General features: G+C 36.3%; 1 protein-coding gene across 9 annotated transcripts in view; it reads left to right on the top strand.

Moving 5' to 3' along the window:
* The window catches only part of LOC132151816 (low-density lipoprotein receptor-related protein 8-like), a 196354-nt gene that overhangs the window by 69170 nt on the left and 99638 nt on the right, over nt 1–27546 (top strand). For all 9 annotated transcript variants that reach the window (XR_009436444.1, XM_059560207.1, XM_059560204.1 and 6 more), the window contains exon 3: nt 23697–23819. Coding sequence is in view for 8 of the 9 variants with exons in the window: in XM_059560207.1 (XP_059416190.1) it covers nt 23697–23819 (123 nt within the window). In the remaining variant the exon portion in view is untranslated. The remainder of the gene's footprint in view (nt 1–23696; nt 23820–27546) is intronic.

Raw genomic sequence — 27546 nt, 5'->3', positions numbered from 1 at the left:
GAACTGATGACATTTCAGGAAATCACTGATATGGACCAAGGCATCCAGCTATTATTGTAACTAAGTAAAAACAAGATTACAAATATTTAAAATGATGATAAAGACAATAAACACTTAACTGCGGGAATTTATAGTTTACCTGTGTCCTTCAAGCCATCTCTTGTATTTTCATAATTAAGCATATTTATAAGCAATTGCTAATCAACATACTTATTTTGTATATATTTTCTGCCTCATTCTGTGATTTTAAAAAGACAAATCAGATCACAAAAGGACGCATTTGACTGATGTTTATAAGTAAAAACATGTTATAATGTTCTGTTTTGTTGGTTTAGAAATGCTTATCATTGCAAGTCATTAATACAAGTACATTTAATGCAGCTAGCTAACGGAAGGCTAAGTGTAATCGTTACATCCATGCACTCCTCTGATTATCTCAATTCACAAATAGTGCTTTTAAGTCGGAATATGAAAACAACATGGACACCAGTGTTACTACAGTGATGTGTTGGATTTGTATTATCAGAGCTTTCTGTCCTCTGTTCACGTCACTTTTTCTCCGTCAGGAAATAATTTTTCCAGTTATTCTGGCCACACAAATGCAGTATAATTTAACTAGTGATCACATGCGGTGATGATGTTTCTTAACATCGGTTTTGGAGCACCAGAGTGCAAATATTTCAAGCAGCTCAGGCATTTAAGTGGCACCAAAATCTTTGTTCTGATTCGGTACATTACATACCGGTCATAAAAGTGCTGGTGCCGTATTAGCACCCAGTTTTGGTACCCAACTCTACGTGTGCATTTCTGCTTGTGAGCATGAATGTCAGTGCTCTTTGGATTACGTTGAAGTTATTGTTTTTTTAGCTCTGAGAAAGTGTGAGATCACTAAGCAAACTTATTTTGCCCTCATTCACTGGTGATCAGCCGTGAAAACTCTCCATACAACACCAAAGTCTATGAAGAGATGTCTTTTGTTCCTGTCAAACCCCAGCCTCCACCCTCACTCCACCGCTGGGCTGCGTTCTGCTCACTGCTCCCGTCATGTCAAAAGGGTTTCCCGCAGCTCACGCTTTCATAGCTCCCTACAGAATAAAACAGGGCAGAACACGTCTCCCTCTGTTCCCTCAGAAAACCGCACACATGGGTCTTTAGAAACTCGGCCCATCAGGAGTTCTCTCACACCGCTGCAGACCAGCACCATGTTTACCCCCATGTCAGTCGCCTTGAAACCAAATGAAGGCGAAGTCAGTGGGTATAGGGAGGTTGGGGACATTGTGACAACCGTGGCGGTCGGGCAAGGGATTCATTTATATTCTAACGGGAGGTGGGGGGGGGGGGTGGAAGGGGGTAGCCCTGGATACGCTTAGGTGACTGGAAAACATTCAACGCGAGGAAGTGAGCAGACTTTGATTTGGAGGGTGAGTTTGTATAACTACGCGGATTGAAATCACTCTCACAACTGAAGGTAACTCTCGGCTATGCCTGTGGACACAGAAAAGGGGGCTGGACTTTTCAAAAGGCAAACATGTATATTTCCCATGGACTTTCGAAGTCTTTGCTTTGTAGAATGGAATGAATTTGCTAACAGGCTCAATGGAAAGTGAGACTTGCAACAACAGGAAACACTCCAGACCTGACATATGCTGATATATCCATTCCCATAGCACGCATGTAATAGATCAGAGTAGGGCTGGACGATTATGGCCTAAAATCAAAACCTCGATTAATTGAACATTTTACCTCGATTACGATTAATGAACGATTATTTTGTTTCGGTTTTGTTTGTTTTTTGCCCTCATAGTTCACTGACAAGGTTTGTACTGTAAATATGATTGACTATCAGCAGTTATTTTATCTATGTTCATAACATTTCTTACTAGGGTTGGGTATCATTTGAATTTTATCGATTCCGATTCTTATAGATTCCTAGTTTCGATTCCAAGAAGATAAAAAATCCAATATAAAAAAAATTCAAACAACAAAGTCAAACATTTAGATGTCAAACTTTTATACAAAGCATTCTGTTGCAGCTGAATAACATGAGCAAAAATCAGCAGCCTACAAAACACTGCAAGAGGAATTTTGCCTGTGATTAAAAAAAATACCATAGCAAAAACAACTAGATTAATATAAATTTCAAATATTAAAGTGTTAAAGACAAGTAATAAGATAGGTCAGTAATAAGAAAGGAACAAACAAATCAATTAGCAATATCATAAATAAATACAACTAAACTAAATTTCAGGTACAGAAACTGTAATTAAAAGTTTAAAAACACTGCATAGTTTTCTTTTTATAAATAAAATAAAGATTAATCAAGTAAAGTTATGAAATATTTTCAGTCAAGATCAGTGAATGATTTTCTTTTGTTCTTTGATTAACATTAATGACAGGCAGCGCGTTTATTAGGCTGTTGTCTCTTTAAGCAAACATACTGTACATGTGTGTTTTCTTTCTCATCTGTTTACGTTCACGTAAGACAAAAACGGCTGTGTTTATGATGATATACTGATGTAGTTTTCTGTATCATAGTTTCGACTCGGAACAACCTTTTCTACAGTTAAAATACACAGAACAGTCCGAGAACGGACACAAACCGGGAACCCGCAGCGCGACCGCCGACCGCTGCTCTCTATGCACGCGCTTGTGCTTCATGTGCGCTGCACACAAACATGCTATAATAAGTTTTGAGATTCTAAGCTACTTTAATGATAAATCACAGGACAGCGCTGACAACTAGTTTCTGTGTTCCTCTCTGCGCGCGATCTTCATAGCTACTGTTTATATGAGTGTTCGTGCCACAATGCAGCTGCGCGAACATGGTAGCTTGATATAATAATACACATCCGATCATCTAATTGCTTGAATGTCCAAACCACAAAACAAATACAACTGACAAAGTTTAGTGAAGACGCAAGGCTCTCCGCTCGCGTGCCATCAGTATGTGTTAACCGGCGTTCACCTCCGTGTTTTGCTTTTATGCCACTGACTGGAGAGCAGAGTCATGTGGCTACACACGCGCTAGTATGCTTTTAAGGGGTAAGTGTTAACAAGATAAAAAAAACGAAATAACTGACATGGGAAAATTACTTCGGTTAGAGGTTATGAATTTCGGTTTTGATTATTTTTCGATTAATCGTCCAGCCCTAGATCAGAGCTGCTGGTAATTCAATACACACCAAAAAGAGAATGATGGGATTACTCTGCTGAAAATAATAGAGTATTAAATTGAAACGTGAGGTTCACTAGCTCCTAATTCCACACTATTGCTGTTTTCCCCGGAGCGCCATTTTCATCATTAATAATTGATAAAGATTAAAGTCCTTTGAATAGATTAGCATTAGATTTAGGCAACATATTCTGTCAGTTGTTTAAGCTAATTTTACTAAATTAGTGCAGTGCAATATAAGTGTAGTATAAAAAATAAAAACACAAAACATTTTAGCAACTGCATAATAATGCTCTGGCAACAACCCACAACAATCTAGCATTGTGTCTGCAGATGTTTCATGTGCAAGCACTGTTTGTCAATCTTAATTTGAAAGTGCATATGAATGTAGATACTCAACTGATGATCCAATTCCTAATTATAAAGTCATTAGTTCAGTGGTAAAATGTTGTGTTGTGATTGAATGTTGTTTGAACAGTGCTTTTAAATACCTGTCAATATGAGCCATGCCTGGTATTTTTGGCCTTCAGATGTTGATGCATCACAACGATTATTCGTGTGATTCAGAGGCATCAGCAAAAAGCCATGTCAACCTTTCTGGATTCCCAACCAATCAAGCTGGTTTGCAGTGCAACAGAGGAGCTTAGTCATTGTGCATATCACTCCTACACGCAATAATGATTTTCAAAAGAGATATGACTGTTATCATGACAGTCAAAAAATCTGAATTTTTTTTGAAAATCCATAAATGTAAACTCTGAATCCGCTAGTAGAGGTGCTGATTACGTGCATCTTATGTGCAGTGAATACTAATGAGTGAAGATAGATGCAGAATTTGAGGAGTGTTTGATTGGAGCACTTACTGTATGTATGCTGGTGTGCTTCATTAAAGCATAGTCCATTAAGCCCCTTTGCTATGATGCTGGAGCCATATGCTGCTAATTGTAGCTCTAATGTGAGACACTTAATGTCAGTCTGGAGCCCTAGTGAGGAGATGATTGTTTGGTATAATGGCTTTTAAAAGAAATTTTACTAGCACCTTTGCAGATTTGAATCTCACTATCAGTATTGTGTTGAACAATGATCAGAATAACACTGGCCCAGGGTTTTATAAATGATATGAGGGTGGACTGTATATATTAGGGATGTCCATTTTTTCTTCAGGAATTTCCATAATCAGGTGTCATATATATATATTTGAAATATATATGATATGTATATATCATGAATGAAAATCATCCACAATCACACATCCACAGCAGGGAGCAGTTCTCCCCCCAAAACAAACACCAACACACACACACTGGCCAGCAATGAGTGATGGTGGGGTTACCACAATATTGCCATCGCTGCAGAAAAGCTGGGCTGAGGCAAACACACTCAAAGGAATAAATAACAAAGGAGGAAGGAGGGAGAGGCTGCATGCAAGTACGAAGAAAATTAAATCATAAGAAATTTTGACCAGAACCTCCACACACTGACCATATTGGAGTGAATGTCTTAATATTGTTTGATTTACATACTAATGGTCCAGAGAAAGAAAAAGCACATCACAAAGTGTAAACTTTTTAAAATAAAAATAAAATATTTTTCATACCATGAACGTGAGTTGGGTCCAGTGTTTTTAGCCTACATGAAGGAGATTATTTTATTCCATTTTTCCCTCAGATATTTTAATGTAAATTGTATTAATCAAATTCACTAAGGCATTAGGCATTTTAATATGAATTATTTCAAAATATATATAATTATCCCTAAGTATAATGATAAAAAGAATAAGAAGTGTGTCTTGAAGGAACAAAGGTTGGATTTTCATTGCATTATGTTCTGTGAATGAACCATCGTGATGGAAAATCACAAAGGAAATAATGCCACAGTATCATTAGCACAAGATCCAAGCAAATCAAAGCAGCAGGTTGCTGTTTTTGTGTCTTGTTTGCTCGATGTACTGCACCCTTCTTCCTTTGCATCACTCCATTTGGAGGGCTGTTGCTTTTCATCTTTGCTGAGCGGTGGAGGACATTTGTAATTGAAATGAATTCTTCCATGTCAGTAGGGCAGATTTGCCCACATCTTTTGTCTCATGGCTTGCTGCTTTGTCATGGCTTCCCCCTCCGTCCTCCAAAGGCAACCAGACTTACGTACATGCATTTGTATTAATAAAGCAAAAGGCAGTGTGTTCACTGGCTGAGCACACACTGTGATGATGGGATATGACTGGGCACTGAACCAGATGAAGCAGTGCAGAACTCGCGCCTACACACATACACACGAGAACAAATGCACACGGGTTTCACACTGAGATCGGATGTAGTTTATCAGCATGTCGTCTCAAGTATTATATTATTGCGGCCTTGTAAACCCCCGTCGAAAGCATCAATCACAAGTTTATAATCATCTCTTGCACATTGTTTTTTTTTTTCAGTTGCAGAAACAGAGTAGAGAGAAACAAAGTTTCTTGAGCACCAAATCAGCATAAATCAGAATGATTGTAATAGCTTGCATTGCTGTTTTTTTCTGTATTTTTGATCAAATAAATGCAGCTTTGGTGAAAATAAGACGCTTCTTTCAAAAACATAAAACAATCTTACTGACTATAAACTTGTGAACAGTAGTGTTTACAGTCTTCTCTTTCTGAAAAATGCTATAATGTAACTAATTATTATATATATATATATATATATATATATATATATATATATATATATATATATATATATACATATTCCATGCCAAACTTCATGCTGTAAGCCATTTAATCTAAATGCAGCAGTATGTGTAATATAGTTTTGTTTGTGTGCATATGGATACTGTAGTTGTGTAAAGTATGTGTCTGATATGACTGTCTTCCCTTTACAGAAATATGCTTGACTGTGAAGTAGACGAAAAGTAAATGATCTAGCACTGACACCAAAATACTCTCCCTGTCAAAGAGCATCTCAGCTGAACACTTTAATTGCCTTTTTCCGTCTCTTTTTCGGACTCTTTTTTTTTTTGTTAGGCCTGCTCTGTGTTTTTCAACAGGGCTCTGGGATATTTGTGATGCAGAAACACACGGACAGAATCACCGAATCCAGTCATGTTGTTGGCCATATTTTAACGATCTAAGCACATGTCTAAAGTGCACGGGGCAAGTGCATTTAGGGCGTCCAAATCCACTTTTGCAAGTTTAACGATGTGAAAAAATGGTCGACGTGCATGGTCTAAAAGGTTTGTCTCTATACTCTTAATGAGTCATGGGTGTGTTTTGGGCAAAACATACAATAAACCAATCAGACTCTCATCTCCCATTCCCTCTAAAAGCCAGTCACGCTCATGCCATGGCGGATTTGCTGTTTACATGGCGGAATTTGGAAGAGCAAAGACTGAATGCTTCTCCAGAGAGGAAAGGTTTTGCTCATGCACAAGTAGACTATATACGGGTCACAATATTTGGCATGTTTGTTTGCTGCTGCACATCCCTATGTGTGTGTGTGTGTGTGTGTGTGTGGGTAATAAGCAGAGTGTACGTGTGTTGTTCACCCACATATAGGTGCATATTACTAATGCGCTCTTTAAATTACAAAGAAATATTGTTATTGTATTGTATTTTCACCATTAACTTTAGGCCAGGATTCAGTTGGTCAATGGCACAGTCTATTTCAGTTGCCTCAAAATAGCAACGTGCCAAAATTGCATCTGAACACACTGCGTTTTCAGAGCAGCATGTCCATGGGCACAAAAATGGGCACAAATGCATTTGCTATCTAAACAACGTGGTGTAGAATGTGAAAATGCATTGCACCGGGTGCTAATGTCACAAAATGGCCCAGAATGTCAATGTCAATCAACTTCAAATAGCGATATGGACTAATGTATGTTATAATAAAACCGAAGTAATTGTTTTATTTTCATTTGATTACACCGTTTTTTTATGATAAATTTGTATTAAATCTCATTAACTCATAGAATATATCAAATTAAATCAAACTTGTAAAAAAACGAAGTCGATTTCATAGGATACTATTATTGTTAAAATGTTAATAAATGATTCAACTGTTAAATCTGTTTTTTTATTCAATTGTTTACACGTTTTTTGATTGATAAAAATTGTATTAAACCATTAAAATTAAATTCAGAAAAGTTAATGAAAAACAAAAAGTCATAATATTGCTCTAGAGTTTTCAGTTAAAGTTTGTCAATCAAAATGTATACTTAATTTAAAAATATTAACTTTTATTGATACACAAAAAGTGTATAGAACTATAATATTAAATTTAAAAAAAAAAAATTAATTTATGCATTTAGTCAAAGCGACTTACAGTGCATTCAGGCTATCAATTTTTACCTATCATGTGTTCCCGGGGAATCGAACCGCCAACCTTGCGCTTGATAGCGCAATGTGCTACCAATTGAGCTACAGGAACACTAATATTAATATTGATATCATAGTTGGTCTTAAAATGGTCTTATAAAAGTTGATGAGAAATGTTCAAGTTCATGCTGAAATTATTATTGATCTAATTTCTCTTTAACAGAAACCGTTGAGATATTAAGTCATAATGGTAGATAGACTGTGAAGGGCAAGAGTGGCGAAGCGAGAGGCACAGAAAGACAGGCCGGCAATACCACGACTGAGGTGCTCTTGAGCAAGGCACTGAACCTCCAACTGCTCCCCGGGTGCCACAGCATAAATGGCTGCCCACAGGTGTGTGTTCACAGTGTGTGTTCACTTTGGATGGGTTAAATGCAGAGAACCAGTTGTGATGGTCACCATATTTGGCTGTATGTCATGTCACTTTCACTTTCAAATGTGTTTAAATGTGTGCCTGAAGAATAACTTTACAAATAAGAGGGAAAGAGTGAGGAGAATGCTCAGGGATGTCCCTCGGCTGTGCGTGCATGTAGTCTCTAACGGGTGTTTGGCATATAGTGTATGGCGTCTATTTGATTTTCATCTACACAAATAATGTTCTCACACACCTGCTCCATTACGTGCTTAAACATCTGTGTGGCAATTTGGTCATATGTTAAACAGACTTGTACTTCATCTCAAGTCTATTTCACTGCTGAAACTTGACTGCATTACCTCAATAAAAAGTGGCCAGCTTTTGAAACTAATTAGGCATTAAAAGCCTTAAAAGGCACTTTATTGTCTGGTGGTTTCTATTGATTTGTACACATGGCATTTTACATCATGCTGATATTTATATCAATATGTTTGTCCACATGATCTACACTGATTATCTGGGGAAGTTCCACCCTGCAGCCAATTCTACAGATTTCATTGGTCATGTCAGACACAGTACTGATTGCCTGCATAAGACAGACAAATACTAACCCCTACCCCTAACCTTAAAATTAGTGTAGCTTTGGTAGCACATCCTGATAGTTGGTGTTGTTGTTTGTCGGAATGGAATCCATCTATGATATTACAGAACTCTTAACTGAATCCATGACGTCTGACTGACAGGTGACTGAGTAATTGATTTGACCGACCAATGAATTCAACTGCAGGGACGGGGTTTGTGGGAAAATTCACAAAGAGCACAAAAGGGGAAGGAGATATGTTGACTTGTATAATTGAAGGGTTTTCGAATTCTGAAGAAATCTGTGGGTCAGTTATTGATTACGATGTCTCCTGCTAGTTACTTACTGTAAGCTGCGCTTAAGGGTGTTTCTTCAACTATGGGAACGTTCGGTTCTGTGGACTTGTGGAAAATCTTTTAAACACTTTTCACACTCTTACTAGCTTTCTCACTAGCATTCTGCGGTGGAAATGGAAGTGTGGCAATTACATTTTGATCATTTTTACTTTTGTCTTGATAAGGCTAATTTCAAAGCTAGCATGTTAACTAAACAGTTGAGACCTAAAGTTTAAATAAGAATTATCCTGTGGGATTTAAAAGTCCCCAAAGTTGAAAATAAAGGTGTGGTTGTTTGCCATTGTTCAGTGAATTTTGCAATCGAAATTGAGTAATTTCAGTAGGAATGCATTCTATCTAATTTTTTTGGAATGACTGCTAGTAAGCTGCTTGGTTTGAAAGTGACTTTTGTTTAAGCTGTGCATCTTTCCTTTTTTTTGTAAATTTTCACCCACATTTTGCTAATGTGACCACACCTTAAACAAAAAGTGTGCAAGAGTTTCACTTTACAGTACTGAAAGTTGAATTAGTGTTGCTCCATTTCGCTCTCATGCTTCCCCACACTGTGTTCCTTCACATGCATTCTTTATTTGTCATTACTGAGAGCTCTGGATTGTAATGTGCTTTTACTTTGACAGACTCTGACATGATCTGTTTGATTATGTTCAGCTTGCCTCAGTGCCGATAACAACCACTGTATGTGTTTGCATCAATCATGTGCCTTCGGGCACTGGATTTCAAAGAAACCAAGAATAAAAATGGTTTTGGTGGCAAGAACGTAATCAATCACCACTCAATTCCTGTGATTCAATTTTAGAAAAATATGAATGTCTGCTGACTGAGAGAATGAGAGGTTGAGAGTAAAAGAAAATCATGAAGTGATATGCAGAGTAAAAGGACCAATTCTTTGGCCAGTATAAATATTTATGTATGGTTACTGTGCGATTATGCTTGATATGCTTCTGTTTGTTTGAGGAGAAACTTCAACATCCAGAAATCAATGGAAATAAATGGAGCATGAGAGAAGAAAAGGAGAGCTGGAGAGGAATAGGCACACATAAAACAGGCTAATAGGAACTGCTTTCTCCTTCACCCATTCTTCTCCTTTGTATTTCTCATCAATAAGTCTATCACTTTTCTCTCAGGTTATAGTAGCACACTTTCCCTTGATAATCTGCTCTAGGAATGGGAATCTTAAGGAATTGAATGATTTGGTTTTTTGTTTCTGTTTCTTTAATGATTATTTTAATACTTTTAAAGAAGAAATGTTTGAAAATAAGACAAACAATTCTAATGGCATTCACTGCCCTTGAGTCTGTTGCTGAATGAAGAGATATTTTCACATTTCTGCAGAGCTGATATTACAAATCAGAAATACATTTAATAGAGAAGTGTTTGCACATACTTTAAATGTTGAACAAAGGTGCAACTAATGCAATACAATATTTTCTCCTAACTGTTAATAAAAAATAAAAACAAACACTATACACTACCATTATTTTATTTTTGATTCTTTTGATTTTTTCTTGTGAACTTTCTGTTCATTAGAATATCATAAAAAAGTATCACTGTTGGAACAATAATATTAAAAAGCACAACCATTTTCAACTATGATAAGAAGAAGAAATGTTTCTTAATCACCAAATCAGCTCATTTTTAATGAATTATTTCAAATATTGTTACACTGAAGACGGGAGTAATGGATGCTGGAAATTCAGCTTTGCATCACAGGAATAAAATGGAAAACGTTTATTTCAAATCTAATTATATTTGACTATATTAAGTTAGTAAAAAATATTTCACTTTATTCTTAATCAAATGAATGCAACCTGGGTGAGCATAATAGACTTATTTCAAAAACTTAAAAAATCCTAAAAATGTCATCCAGTTATTGGTTTTCATCCCTACTCCACTTGTATATAATGTCGCTTCGCTTGTGGCTGACATTCTGAACTGCTGCTGTAAGGACCTAAGTCCAGGCTTGCATATTTCTGCATGGATTAGCTGCATTTAGTTGTAAAAAGTTGGTCCTGGGACTTCCGGTTATGGTGGCAAGGTGAGCAGACGTGCTTTCCTCGTGCTCAACTGCTTTTCAATAAATCCTGCATAATATTCCAGAGAGAGGTTATATAAAGAGACAAAAAGTGCAAGCGTAAGAGTAAACTACATCAAACATGCCAAAAAAAGCGGCTAAGGAGAAGAAAACGATGGAGAGCTGTGAGGAAGCAGGCCAGGTGCTAGCTGAAGGGGAGCCGTGCTCACCGGAGCAGGCACACGTGGACGTTTCCGCGGACGTCGAACAAGTCATAAACATGGATAATCCCTCAACAAAGGACCTCATGTTGGCCATAACTTCATTCAAACAAGACTTTAATACAAAAATGGACGGAGTACTGACGGAAATAAGAAATGTCCAAACGGACATTAAAGAATGTAGCGGCCGTATCGTGGAAGCCGAAATGCGGATATCTACGGCAGAAGACGAGATACAAACCCTGAAAGAAACTATCGAAAAACTTGAGAGCAAGACAAAACACCTCAATAACAAAGTGGAAGACTTAGAAGGGAGGAGTAGACGTAACAACCTGCGTGTACTGGGCATACCCGAGAAAGTAGAAGGCAATGATACCTGCTCCTTTATGGAAAAGTGGATAGCGGATACTCTGAAGATAACGACACCGGTCTTGGAGAGAGCGCACCGGATAACAGCGAGCCAAAGTTCCACCACGTATCCGAGAACCATCATCATCAAGTGTTTAAACTACAAGGACAGAGAAAACATCTTGAAAGCGGCGCGGATACAGAAAGAGGTGATGTACCAAAACAACAAAATAAGATTTCTTCCTGACCTGCCAACGGAGGTGTATAAGCAACAGAGGAGCTACGACGGCGTGAGAAAGCGGCTACGGGAACTCGGTATGGACAAACACCGGGTAATATACCCTGCACGGCTACTGTTGACCAACGATGACCGCACTGTCATCTTCAATACACCAGCGGACGTGAACAAGTACATAAAGAAACTGGAACCAGTGAGTGACTGAGAATGACTAATTAAGTGTGTCTTGATGAGAACTATAATTAAACTTACAATCTCTCTGTGGCTGCTGGAAACTATGAGGTATGTAAGGCCTTCTGCTGGAAATTTGACATCATATCACTTATAGTCCTGCTCCTTAAAATACTAGTATAAAGTATTAATAAGTTTTGTCTACAGCTATATATACATATATATATACAATATATATATTATAAAAAAATTTCCCCTTATTTTTATTTTTTATTATTTGTCTTCTTTTGGTTTCTTTTAAAAGTGAAATTAGGTGATTCTTAAGTGAGAGCTGAAAATACGTGCATGTAATTTGGCGCACATTTTATTTTCAGTTGATAACTAAACTAGCCTATCTGGATTATTTGTGTACATAGACAAGCAATTGAGCTGAGTTTTGGCTTACAGAAGAATAGTTCCTCAGTACTGTGTGGACCTATTCCCGATAATGGAGGGAAGTTATTTAGGGGTTTGGGGGAGCCTGTATGTTCTAGTGAAGCAGGCCTGGGGTTTGGGTGGGACGCTCTTTTCCTTTTCTTTTTGGGTTTTATCCAAAATGGTACCCTTTATAGGTTTTTATTGCTATTCTTACACTATGGTAATTTACCTCTCTTTATGTTATCCATGACATAACAAATGACAGACGTTTTGGTTGAATGTGTATCTTGGAATTGCAGAGGCCTACGTAAACTTACTAAAATAAAACAAGTAATGGGTAGAATAAAACAGCTTAGAGCCAAAATTGTGTTCCTGCAAGAAACACACATGCTAGATCATGAGATAATCAAAATTAAACGAAGATGGCCAGGTCAAGTACTGTCTTCAGCTTACTATTCTAATTCCAGAGGGGTTATAATTATGATACATAAGTCTATTCCTTTACGTATTGATAAAATAACTAAAGACCCCAAAGGTAGATTTTTGATTGTACAGGGCTATATTCTATCAACGAGGATTAATCTGGTTAATGTATATGGACCTAACGATGATAACGCAGATTTTTATAATGATCTATTTTTGAGGGTCTCCACATTGCCTGGAAAACACATTGTGGCAGGTGATTTCAATTGTGTATTGCAGCCCAGTAAGGACCGGTCATCTGGTATCGATAACACTCATGTAAGGTCTAGGAAAGTTTTACAACATTTTATAAAGGAACTCAACCTGGTGGATATATGGAGGGCTCAAAACCCAATAAAAAGGGAATATTCATGTTGGTCGAGTATCTCTAAAGGATACTCAAGAATAGATTACTTTCTGATTTCAGCTGAACTAATTTCATGTATCAGAAACTGTCAATACAGTAGTATTCTAATATCAGATCACGCTCTTGTATCTTTGACATACGTTGAACCAAAGCTTACCCAAAATCGTACTAAATGGAGATTTCAAATACATTGGATGCAAGATAAAAGACTTCTTGAGTTCTTAGGGGAACAAATTGATCACTATTTTGAACATAATACCACCCAAACTTCAGCTATAATCAGATGGGAAGCGTTTAAGGCCTTTATACGAGGACAAATTATAAGCTATACGAGTAGGAAGACAAGAGAGAAACAGGAGGAAATTAAAACACTTGAAACAAAAATTCGCTTACTTGAGGAAAAAAGTTTACAAACAGGCCAAAATACTGATAATGTGTTAAAAGAATTACTATTGTTAAGAACCCAATATAATGAAAGAACACATGAAAAGGCAGCGGCCAATTTATTAAGATTAAAGCAGCAATTTTACGATCAGGGAGAAAAACCAGGCAGACTTCTTGCTTGGCGTATAAAACAACAGGAATCAGAAAGATCAATTACTAGTATTGAGGATGAAAATGGAAATATGACTGTAGATCCGATGGAAATTAATAAAGCGTTTAGAAATTTCTACGAAAAGCTATATTGTTCTGAATATAAAGCCATGACCGATGCCCACTCTACGTTTATTGATAATCTCAACATCCCTAAAATATCGGAGGAACTAAAAATTAAATTAGATGGTGAGCTTAGTGCAGCTGAAATTATGGAGGCTATAAATACATTAAAGGGTGGTAAAACAGCAGGACCTGATGGCCTTCCCATTGACCTATATAAATATTTTAGTGATAAATTGGTTGGGCCACTCCATGATATGTATATAGAATGTTATAATAGTGCTCGTCTTCCTACTTCTATGAGGGAGGCTTTGATCATTCTTTTACCAAAACCAGGAAAACCGAACTCAAAATGTGGTAATATGCGACCTATAAGCCTAATTAATACCGATACCAAAATAATATGTAAAGTCCTGGCAAAAAGGTTAGAGACTGTGCTTCCGAGCATTGTGGGTGACGATCAAAGTGGGTTCATTAAGAACAGACAGGGACTTCATAACGTAAGACGGGTTTTAAATATTCTACATAGCCAAAAAAATGAAAAGGATACTGCTCTTCTTTCGCTCGATGCGGAGAAGGCTTTCGATAGAATCGAATGGGCGTATCTATTTGACGTCATTGAAAAATTCGGATTTGGAAGCTCCTTTTTACATTGGATCAAATTATTACATTCCAACCCAGTGGCTGAAGTTTTAACTAATGAGGTGATTTCTGAGCCATTTAATATTACAAGAGGTTGCCCTCAAGGCTCACCATTGTCCCCACTTTTATTCATTTTGGCTATCGAACCGCTAGCAATAGCTGTAAGGTCTAGCAATCACATACATGGGATTACAATGGGAGGCAAGGAACATAAAATAGCTTTATTTGCTGACGATGTAGTGCTATTCCTAAAACAACTAAACGCCTCTCTACCAGCACTTTTAGATCTGATCAATCACTTCGGAAATATATCGGGATATAAAGTGAACACATCAAAATCATCGTTAATGCTGCTTAATAAAGATAACTGTCCAAATACATCACATTTATTTACTTTGAAAATATCACCAAGCTTTACATATTTAGGTATCAAAATTGTTCCCCAATTAGAAAATATAATATCTACAAATTATAATGCTATAATGGAATCAACATCTAAAGATCTAGATAGATGGTTATCTTTACCAATTTCATTGATAGGAAGGATAAATATATTGAAGATGAATATTTTACCTAAATTCTTGTATTTATTCCAAAATATTCCCCTGGCGCCACCAGCTGGAACGTTCTCGAAGATTAACTCATTATTCAGGAAATTTATTTGGAACAAAAAATGCCCTCGAGTTCGTCTCTCTCTTCTTTATCTTCCATTTGACACTGGGGGGTTAAAATGTCCCAACATGTACTGGTACTATTTAGCTGCACAATTAAGAACAATCATGTTTTATTTCTCCTCTGGAAATAAACCAGCCTGGGTGGATATGGAGTCATATGGGTTTGCGCTGCCATTAAACCTGTATATATACTCAGATAAGTTTAAACAATTGAAAACAGTCACCACGCACCCCATTGTTGTTAACATGATTAGAATATGGTATGAAGTTAGAGAGTACATGAAAATAGATAACTCTTTATCCCAGTTTAGCCCCATTTGGGGCAACACATTATTCAAACCAGGAACGAAGGATTCAGGATTCCGGGTGTGGGCTGAGAAAGGATTAAGCAAAATTAGTGATCTTTTTGAGGAGGGAAAGTTGATGTCATTTGAGCAGATATCTACTAAATATAATATTCCAAGAAAACATTTCTTTAAATACTTACAAATAAGGAGTTTTGTTCTTTCTATGCAGAACCAATCATTAAACTTACCAGTAATTTCTTCTTTGGAGGAATTAATTACCAAGAAATGCAATAATAAGGGATTAATATCAGTTTTTTATAACTGGCTTGCATCAGGGTCCAATGAATCAACAACCTCGAAACTTGAATTATGGAAGGCGGAACTGAATGAGGATATATCAGAGGATGAATGGAGACAAATCTGTAAAAACTCTCAGAAACAGTCAGGTAATGTTAGCTTAAAACTACTTCAATATAACTGGTTGATGCAGACTTACATAACTCCAGTCAAACTGAATAGGTTTAATGCAAATATCCCTGATACATGCTTCAAATGCAGAGAGGCTCAGGGATCATTTGTGCATTGTGTTTGGGAGTGCAACATTATTAAAGAATTTTGGGTGGAAGTGATTAATATTACAAAGATAATTTTGTCTTTGAATATTCCTCTAGATGCAAAAATGATTTTGCTACATTTATATCCAAAGAACCTTAAATTAAATCCTCAGCAGCGTAAACTGATAGATTTTTCTATTTTACAAGCTAAAAGAATGATAGCTCTAAGCTGGAAAAGGTCTGATCCACCAGTTGTAGGAGCTTGGATTAATGCCATGGCACAGTGTATGGCTCTGGAAAAAATAACATATTTTATCAAAAACAAAATGGATGTACATGAAGAAATATGGAAGCCGTTTAATTACTACATTAACAATAACAATATTGGTCAGTTATTACAGGTGGTGTAATGTATTAGTGTTTTTCTATTTGATTTTTTTCTCTTGTTTTTTTTTTTTTTTTTTTTTTTTTTTTCTCTTTCTTTTAAGAGTGTTTTGTTGAGAAATGTAACTTATGTGTTTAAAGTACAGTAATGTATTTTTTTTTGGGGTACCTTGCAAAAATTGTTTTGGACTTAGATGGAGGTTTGACTGAGACCTTTGTGTACTTCTAATTGGGAGAAGAGAGCGATGTGTTCTTTTGTTGGGGTGGGAAATGACTGTGACGAAATGGAAAATTGTTTCTTTTTCTGTTACCTGTCTTAAATCAAAACAATAAATACATTGTTCAAAAAAAAAAAAAAAAAAGTTGGTCCTGGATCAGCACTTTAGGAAAACTTTTATTTCCAGCCAAGTTGCTGACAGCAGCAGTAGCTCTACATCTTTCCTCCATCTCCCTAAAGCCCCTTTCACACTGCCATCCCGGCAAATACACGGGTAAAGTGTTCCCGGGTCGCTAGATTTTGCACTTTCACACCGCCAGTGATTACCCAGGATATTTGCGTGCTTTCACACACAACCCGTAAAGGACCCGTAACGACACGTGACATCAGGGCGTGACGTGTAATGTACGAGTCGAAAACGTTAGGCACGTTATACTTTCACTGAAGCAAGCGAACGATCTCGGCGTCAGCGCGGAAAGTGAGGAACTAACTGATCTCTGCTTCATTACAGTTTGCACATATTTTTTGTCGCGAACGTTGATCTTCCTTCAAAACAGCCAGTAAAAGAGTCGCGCGATAACGTGCGTCATCACTACGACACAGCATTAGATCTGGCTTTTGTTCACACAGCGCTCGTTCCGGGTTGAACCCGGCAATGTTACTAGGTCCCCGACCCGGGTTCAATGCCGGAATCAATCCCGGGACGTGTTTGCTTTCACACAGAAGGCGACCCGGCAATGTTCCGGCAATTTGCCGGGTCCGGCGTGCAGTGTGAAAGGGGCTTAATGCTCCATTCAGTGGGATGCCCCTGTGCCACTTGCTCTTTCAAATGGACCTAGTTTTACACTGCATTTATCTTTTTCCTCTTTGAGAAGGCATTATGCAATTCCAGAACAAACTTCAACCAGACAAAATGCTCGACTTAAGCTTTTCATGTGTGGGAGTTTATTGACTCGGGAGTGTTTGAGTGCAAGTGTGCCATCAAAACTGCCTGCTCCGTCTTAACTCTTTCACAGAAATACTCAAATTCCATGAAGTGTTAAATAAAAAGGCGAGAGAGGTGTCTGATGAAGGCGCTTTCACACAATATGCATACAAAAGGAGCAGAGGCAGATTAGTGTGTGGTATTGAGGTGTGAAGTGCCAGTGTAAAGCTGTGCTCACAGGGCTTTATCTTCTCACTTCCTCAAAGGAGTTCAATTGTGCTCTTTGAAATCCACCTGGGTTTCAGCCTTAATCTTGTTGTAGCTTTACAGGCATTTTGCTTATTTCTATTTTATTCCAGTTTTTTTTTTTACTTTGCACTCCCAGAGTTGATTCCTGAGTTTCTAGGTGCAATCACTGGCGGTAAGGGCAAAACCTGTAATATTTCAAAGTATTGCAGTATTTTACTTCATGATACTGTGTTGATATTCTAATGGCAAGAATAAAGAATTGTAGTTACATTTTTCACATTTAATATCTATGGGAAAAAGAGGTGATCACCACTCATAGTATGCAAGAAGATGAAATGTACTGTGACATTAGGTCGCTAGTTTTGCTAGACTTTTACTTGTGGCAAAAGTCTAGGTAGGTTGCATCAGCCTTTCATAAATTCAAACTTAAATTGGAATGTAAAGTCCACACTAGGGACTTAGTAACTAGTCAGCAACTAGTTTGTAAATAAATCTACACTTAATTTGGCTGAACAGTGCACTATATGTTTTTAAGGCAATAATCGTAAGCTCTATTCATTCATAAGAAATGTGTAGTCAACATAATTTGACATATAGCAGCTTTCATGTCTGTGAGCAGTTGTTTAAAACTGTGCATTTTAGTTTTGTCTTGTTAAGGTTGGTTCTAACTTGTTTTGATTTATTATTTTTTTCTTTCTTTTAAAAAAAGTGATGTGTAAAAACTAAATGTTAACAAAACAAAATAAATATTTTTGTGTTCCTGTAGCTCAATTGGTAGAGCACTGCGCTATCAAGCGCAAGGTTGGGGGTTCGATTCCCCGGGAACACATGATATGATATCTGATATGATATGATATGATATGTAAAAATTGATAGCCTGAATGCACTGTAAGTCGCTTTTTTGGATAAAAGCGTCTGCTAAATGCATAAATTTAATTTAATTTAATTTAAATATGAGTGAAATTGATTAATCATAATAAAATACTTGGGTGATAGCTGTAATATCAATATTTATGCAGTATTCATGTATTTGCTCACATGGGTTAGTAAATTAAATGCTTAGAAAAATACAAATGTCTAGAAGCGAAATTGAACTAAAACACATAATAATAATAAAAATAATAATAATAATAATACACAGTTAAAAAAGTGTATGTCACATTTTGTAACAATCACATTATAATAGGAGGAATACTTTTTTTTTATATTTATACCTTAGATTTGTTTTTACTGTGTTCTGTTTAGGGATGTTCATTTTAACCGGTTAACCGTTAACCCGACGTTAAGAATTTTGACCGATTAATACAATCAGTTAAATGGTTTAAAAAGTCATTTATTTATTTATTTTCAGTAATTTATCAAAATATTTGAAAAGATTAACTGCATTGCTAAAATAGGCTTTTTTGTTTTTTAGAGAGAAAAAAACATGTCACAAAGCCTATTAATAAGTTGCATATTATTATTTCATTCAGAAATAGGCCTAATGCTGACTCGAAATGTTTACAAACATTATAATAAACACTGTAAACATGGCTATGTTATTTTAGTTACCCTCAATCCACAACAAATCCTCTTAATTAACAGTAGCCTATTTAAAAATGAATAAGAATAAAAATAGCCTATAAGAAGTTATAGCAACATAAACGACAAGCCAAAACTAATTCATTTAGGCTAAAACAAAACTGAAACCAATGTTGGGTCTCTCATTCGACACAAAATCAAATGTTTCTGTATTCGCGATGTATTTAAATGCCAAATACAGCCTACTTCACTCGCGTTCCAATATCCACGTAAAACTAAATGTTTTGCATAACTTCATGGCGGTACGGTGATAGCACTTAACAGTACAGATTTTATTACATATTTAAACTGAGCAGTGTGGGTTTTTTTTCATATGTTTGACTCACTGTATTTTATTATGATAATAAACAGGCTGCATTGTCAAAGTAGCAAAGCTTAACTCTGTGCGCACATGCAGCGCCAGTGCAATAACTTGATTTTTTTCCTTCTAACAATGGAAGCAACTTCTCCTTTTAGTCATAAATATAATTGGAAATTGTAAACGGTTTGCCTTTATTTGTATACATTCACAATAAAAACAAATCTTTGTGCATAAAATAAGCCGTCTGTTTCCTTTCGCAGAGCACAAAAATTAACTGAAACTCTGCGTTTTCCATTAATTTTCTTAATTTATTATTCAAGTAAAAATATGTTTCTCGTATAGGCCTATTTATTTGCTATACTAGCAAATAAATTATTATATTTTTCTCCACTCGCAGAAGCGCGGCAGGTAGTGATGTGATATATGTGAATCCTCATGTACTGTTGTTCGTTGCTTTTTGCGCATGTAAAATTGATCCCCGGGAAACAAATGCTAGTATTTTAAACAGGTCACGCACACTTATCCTTTCTAATTTAATTCAGTTCTAATTTAAAATAATAACGGTTAATAATCGGTTAACAAGCATTGGTTGCCAGTTAGGAAGAATACCCGAAATTAACACGTCTAGTTCTGTTGCGAACAAAATCCTCAACAGCATATTCCAAACATTTGATATATCGCTCATCCTTCATGCCAGCATTGTGCTTAAAATGTTATATGATTTTAATGACTATAATGACAGAGAGACTGAAATAGAAAAGTAAAGAAATAAAGGGGTCCCATTTACGATTATGACCTGTCCATGTTTATAGCCCTGCTCAAGATGGCTCTGTGATTGCCTTATCCTATAATAGGTGGGCTCTCTTGTCTCGAACGAGTACTCAGAACCATATAAACCACAGCCAGTCAATCACAGCACCTCCCCAAACAGCACGCTATAGACCTCTGATCTGGTATCACTGATTTATTTCTTCCAGCTGCTTAGACTATTGAATTTTGCATCAAACTTAACAAGCATTAGACCAGCATAGAGTGCCTAGAATCTTATAAATGACTACTGCTTTAAAAAGCTGTTCATATCTTAACCACCTTCAGGCATTAGTTTGTTAGCTCAAAGTAAGCAAATAAAGCAATAAAGTGCATAGCTCATAGTGTTTAAGTAGCTCTTTAGACCATGCTGAAGTAGATTGAATGACAGTTTCCCATCTGCTTCATTGCTTTTTAAAATTGTGATGGTAATTTGGCAGGAAGCTGAAGGTGTCAAGCGTGTTTAGACTGTGGTCTTAGTTCCCTGTGAAGTATTGGAGGAAATGGTTTGTGAAAATTGAAGAATGCTGACCTTGAGCTGCAGTTCTGTCCCATGCAGACTGCCCATTCTGTGGAATGCTGGCAGCGGACACAAAGAGGTCACCTACCGCTCACCATCACAGATCAGCAGTCCGTCAGTAATCAATCAGTGTGGTCTCTCAAGCATGGGACCTTGGGAATGTCATGGCTTTGGCTGCTTTTGCAGAAAACTCACACACACACATCTCTTGCTTTGTTTCTACACACTTATACACACTCAATTCCTGGAAGTCCCAGGGAAATAGAGAAAAATAACATTTGCACAGTGACAGGCCTGATGTTTATATATGGCATGTGATGATTGTTGTAGATCAGAGCGTGTGTTCTCATTGTTTGCACAGCCTTGTGCATGATTTATGATTGTTGTAAGCCTCAAAAATCAAGGTGCTGTACATGCAATCTTTATGTATGTGTGCCTAGTGTGAGTGTCTCCATAATGAAGTATTTGCTGCTTGTAATACATACCATCTTTTAATCAGCACATCCCATGAGTGGGTGCTTATAGCTGCCTGCCTGCATTGGCAGTCCTACAGGAAAATTAGTAAAACCAGCACTTGAGCTCACCCGTGTTCTCAAACCAACACAACATAGCCCCCAATTCACACATCAGCTCCCTTCCACCCTCCAAATCAGCAACATCTGGCAGTACTTCAAGCAATGATTTTTGCTTCTGTGGATAATTTTAAGTATATTACAGTGAGCCAGTATATTCACTGAAAGGCAAATATATTTAACTAGTCATTTTCTTCTTGTGAAAATGAATGTGCAAAATAAACTTATTGGGGAAAATGATCTGAAAGCTTTTATTCAAACAGAGAGAGCCATTATTGAAAGAGACAAAAACATCACAAAATTACAATATACACTATATAAAACACGCTATATAAAAGGCTTATAAATTTGACATTATAGGTTTATGTGAAGATTGTTTTTAGTTCATTTAAATTAAAGGCTTATTTTTTTGTTCTATAACAAATATGCCTATTATATTTTAACACATTATGGCACAAATTTTACTGTAATGTTGAATGATATGATTACTTTTTTTCCCCCAGAAAAAAGAGACATCAGTTTCACTATTTCTATCTGTGATACTTGCATTCATTCATAGTTCTTAGCAAAAAATGCCATTGAACAAATATTTGAAATATTTTGTCTTTATGTTGTTTATACTCACATTTACAGGGGATTCAGTGTGAATATATATTTGTGATTACATATTTTGATGTAAGGTCCAATTAATTACTAGTAATTGCAGTTTTCTTTTTTTATTATTTAATTACGCAATCCACAAGTAATGTATAATTCTTGGTTTTTGGCATTTTGTGGAATCAACTTACAAATGGCTTTAACAATGAACAAAGTTATACACTTTACCTTGAAGAAAATTAATATTATGTTCAGTTTGAATGGAATGAAGGGTGTGACAAGGTCAAGCTTTGTCCTTGAGATAAGGCTAGTGAAGGATCTTTGGCTCACTCACCACCTCTCTCTGTAGTCTTTGGAGGTGCTCAACCCAGAACGTGCTGCCTATGGTTCCAGAGGAAGATAAGGGGCAGGGGAACATGGCCCCAATGATGTGCAAGTTGCTAAATCTCTAGGCTTGTTTCAGTGTAAGGTCGCTTGGCTGTGGAGATAGGGGAGACTTAGTAGAAATCTTCTTGTTCTGATGGGAGGCAAGGGCCTGGGATTTGCTCACTGTTCCAAAGATGAATTTCACAGAATATCTCTTTCAGTCTGGTTTGTTACAACTCAGTGACTGTTTGACTTTTTCTGCTTACTTTTTTGGTTGGTTTTCATGATTTTCATCTCTTATCTGTTTACAAAATTAGACATTTTTCACATTTTTATCAGAATGTAATAATTTGTTTAGCCTTTAATCAACGTATCTCTTTTTTCAGCTGATGATACAAATGGCTTTTGTCATCCAATCAGTTGCAGTTATACCAGTATAATTATATATATATTATATATATAATTATATGTATATATATATAATATATATATATTTTTTTTGTGTGTGTGTGTGTGGTCTGGATGTTGTCCCTCGAATTACTTAAGATTATGAAACAAAATGGCTTCAGAATGTTCAAGGTTTCATGTTACCTTTAAAAAATAATAAATAAAAGTAAGCTGTTTCAGCTGATGGATTTACTATAGACATATCGATTGTGAGGAAAAAAAGCTGAATTAATATTTGGCATTCGAGAATATCACACCCGCCCAGACCAGGCTCTGCATGTATTCAGTTGATGCACATGATAAAAGCCAAACGTGTGAACAGTGTTAAATCACTGTGTCCTCTCTGAATGATAAAGCTCTTTACTAGACTTCATCCACACACATACACAAACAAAAGTAATGTGATGTGTACCTGGACCCTTGTAATTGTTCCCACTGCAGCTGTGTGTTCAATTCATACAAATTCTCTTCTCAGTTAAACTATAAATGCAACAAGAAGAAATGACAGAGACACACAGGGCACTTAGTTCATATCGCTTGCTGTTTGTTGTTTAAATCTGAAGCATGAGGCTTTAACAGCTCAGTTTTTCTTTATTTCTGCACCAGAACAGTTGTTTTCAAGTGCAAGTCTACCAGTGTTTCTCAAGTGATCTTATTTTGTCATGGCATCTCCTGCAGACTAGATTTAGTAGTGTGGTTTGTTTCACTGTTGTTGGAAAAAAAGGAATTCCTCCTTCTACTTAAGCTTGACAAGTGAAAAAGCAGGTACATCTCAACTGACCTTTGACCTAAACAGACCTCTTGTGTGAACACAGCCTTAATGCATATGCCCTTATACTTACCTTTCTCTCTTTTCTTCAACAGCAAAAAAGACATGTGCCACAACAGACTTTGCATGTAAGAATGGGCAGTGTGTCCCGGCCCGATGGAGATGTGATGGAGAACCGGAGTGTCCAGATGGTTCGGATGAAACAGACTCCACCTGCAGTGAGTATGAGTGAGTGTATGAGTGTGTGTGTGTGTCTGTCTTTTATTCTGTTGACCGATTCTGAAAATTGTTGTCCAAGTAAAAGTATGAAAATCTAAAGGCAAATTTCATTTGAAAGGGTGCATCACCACACCTTGATTATAACTTAAGATATTCAATAGATAGTCCCATAAAAAAAATATAAATAAATAAATAAATAAATTGACAGTGAGGACATTTATAATGTTATAAAAGATTTTAATAAATGCCATTCTTTTGTACTTTCTACTCATCAACAAATCTTGAAAAATTATATATTTCATGAAAAAAGCAGCAAAGCTGTTTTCCAAATTATAATAAAACACCCATTCAGCATATTAGAATGATATCTGAAGAATAATGTGACACTGAAAACTGGGGTAATGGCTGCTGAAAGTTAAACTTCACAGGAATAAAATACACAAATACATTTTTTTTGAATTATAACAATAATTTTTTACTGCATATTTGATAAAATAAACATCCTTGGTGAAGATACTTCTTCTTCAAAAAAAAAATAACCTCACCTGAAACATTTTGAACAGTAGTGTAAATATAAATGTTAACTAATTAAATTGCAGCAGTGTTGTATAACCTTGAAGTATTTCTTCATTTATCAAGCATTTCATCAATGTTTTCTAAGAATTTATTCAAGTAAACAGTCAGTAATTAAATTAATAACACATAAATAAATTAAAAGCATCGAGTTGCTTTAATTTCTTGTTATTGTTGTTTGATTTATTTAAACAACATAATAAACAGCAGAGGGTCTATTAGGGTGTAATTGTACTGCAAAGCCCAGTAAATGGATCAGATATTTTGTAGTGGCAGGAAAATTCATATTTATAGCAGTTAAAATATGTGTTTGTATAGGCAGATAATGCTTCTGCATCCATTATTGCTCATTTATTTCAAATTGTATTATTTTAATAACACCATTTGGAATTTACCCTATAGGTTTCTACATTCAAAGGCTGTGTAAATGCTCAGATTACTGCATATTCATATATTTAGACAGTCTTCTTTGTTGTAGTAAACTTATTTGTCATGCACATGAACTATGTTAGTGGATTTTGACTTTTATTTGCATGCAGCCTTTTCTGTTTAGTTTGTTTTTCTATGAAAGATTGCCTGTGGCTGTTTGGCAATCTTCGTAATTGTCATTTTAAGCTGTGGACTAAGTCTTTTTCACTGACCATGTGATGTGGTTTCGCCGTTGGCTGAATCAGGCTCCAGCTGCTAATTCGCAGCGGTAATGCTAATGCCCTCTGGCATACCCACTCTTTTGTGTACTAGTAATTGATATCAGATCATGTGCAAATCACAATTTTACACATATTCCTTGTGCTCTGATTCGGTTGTTACTTCACTTCTGATACAGGAGCAGTTCTGTCTCACTTTTTTGGCTTCCTGACATCCGAAGGAAAGTGGAGCTTCTAGTTCAGTGATCGCAAGATCAAGTTGAAAACTTGATCAACTATAATTTGGGTGTTTTTTTTTCTTCTGGCTTCAGCATCCTAGCCAGAAAAGGATGAGGGAGACCTACAGGAGACTATGTTTGGAAAATGTATACTTCTGTGCTATATAATGTGCTCAGTCCGAACAGTATGCAAATTTTCTGTATGTGTAGAATATCTGATTGACCTTCTACACTGCAAAAATGTTCGGTATACAACAGTGAGACTTTAACATCTCTTTTTTGATTTTGATTTTGATTTTCACACAAAATTGAATTAAAATCTATAAATAACAGTTTTTGTTGATGATGGTTAAGTATGCACAAAATATAAATACCAAATTGGTGATTGGCTGACAGATTTTTCAGTGATTTTATTTAATTTTTTTTCATTCTATTGGATATTTAAATGTTCATGATAATTTATCTCTGATTTTTACATTTATATAACCTTTGCCATCATGTCACGTTCACTTGAAGTTAATCTTAAAAAACACCATAAATTTAATAACGCTGCTAAATGAAAAAGAAATATCAATATTTCACTCTGCTTTGTGATGCCTTAATACACTTGTAACAACTGATTTTTGATTTTAATATTTTTTTATCTCTTAAAAAAAATCCCCCCAAGCACTCCCACACACGCGCACATGCGCACACACAAATACACACACACACACACACATATATATTTGCTTTTTACAATTTTCATTATTTGATTACATCCTTCCTGCTGCCCCTCTCCTTCAGCATGATCTTATTCTGGATGACTATAAAAATGAAATAGAATGTCAATGACAACTGTGCCATAAACAGATGCAGGTTGTGCTAGTTTCAGAGCTCCCAGCCACAGAGACTGTCACCACGTGATGGACAGGTGTGAAATCCTGTGTGTTATTGCCATTTGTCTCAAGTATGGATGTGGATTCCACCACCGAAATGTTCATTACATAAACTTTTGCTTGATTTGCTTGTCAGTGTCCATCCAAATCAGCCCCCATGCATGTCTAAATGCTAATCAAATTCACTGAGGTAAAAGCATTCATATAGCTTCAAGACATACAGTATACACACACATACATACGTGTATTCCCTTTAGCCCAAGGTCAAAGCTTGCAATAGTATCCAGATACATTCTCCCAATATCCCTTTGCCTGTGTTAGATTGCTTTTCAAAATTGCTCTCAGCTTTGCTCTGATAGAAGGAGAACCTCTGCAGAGGTCTTTGAACACATGGATCATAGTTCTTCACGGCTTCTTCACACAAACACCTCTTTGTGCCTCAAATAGGTCTAGATTCCCCAAACATTAGCCTCCCTCTGGTAATGCAGAATATAAATACTGGCATGTCATTACAGCAGACTATCATGTTGTGCTCAACCTGGTATTAAGTCAGTAATATTGAAAAACGGCCTGGGGTCTGTGGTCTCTCAGTATGGGATATATCTTGATGAGTAGGAACAACGGGGCATTCATTATGGTTGCATTAAGAAGTAATAAACAGGAGCATGCGGACATGACTCAGGTGCTTGTTCAAAACCAAATCTGGGATCATTTGCTGGCATGATTATGAAAAATGAGGTGAGTACCTTGCTGTGATTGGGTAATAATTAATCAGCTTGATGAAGTGTGTGCTTGTGTGTATTTGAAAGGCACATTTACAGTGCTGTGTGTGTGTGTGTGTGTGTGTGTGTGTGTGTGTGTGTGTCTGTGTGTGTGTGTGTGTGTGTGTGAAAATTAGGGTTGGATGAAGGGTCATTTCTTGGCTCCTCCAGCTGTTGCAGGATAGATTTGCATATACGGAAGGGTCTCTGGTCAAACTTTTTGCCTTTTATTCTTAGACCTTTATTTCTTTATACAGACCTGAACAAGAAATCTTGTTATGGTGAATTATGATAGACTGTGAGGAGCTTAATTAGTGGTGCTTGCTAATGCAACAGCTTCAATTATTTTATTATTATTATATTTTTTTTACTTTGTAAATGCTACAAGTAAATTTGCAGTAATTTATTGGATATTACTTTTTTGACATTATAGATTATATTTACTTGTGATTGTTAGAAGACAGAACCCTAAATTAACAATGCACTTTCAAACACCCTTTGCAACCACATAGCAACATGTTAATTCATAATTCATATTTCATTGAGAAAATATAAAAATATTGTATTTCTTGCTATGCTTTAAAACGGTTGGACATTCAAACAAGTTACACTTCACATTCAGTGCTGCACACCTTTTTGTGTTGATTGA

This window comes from Carassius carassius, chromosome 10, assembly GCF_963082965.1.
Source record: "Carassius carassius chromosome 10, fCarCar2.1, whole genome shotgun sequence".
Classification (NCBI taxonomy): Eukaryota; Metazoa; Chordata; class Actinopteri; order Cypriniformes; family Cyprinidae; genus Carassius; species Carassius carassius.
Note: the sequence above shows the minus strand (reverse complement) of the source record. Positions and strands in the feature narration are given on the sequence as shown.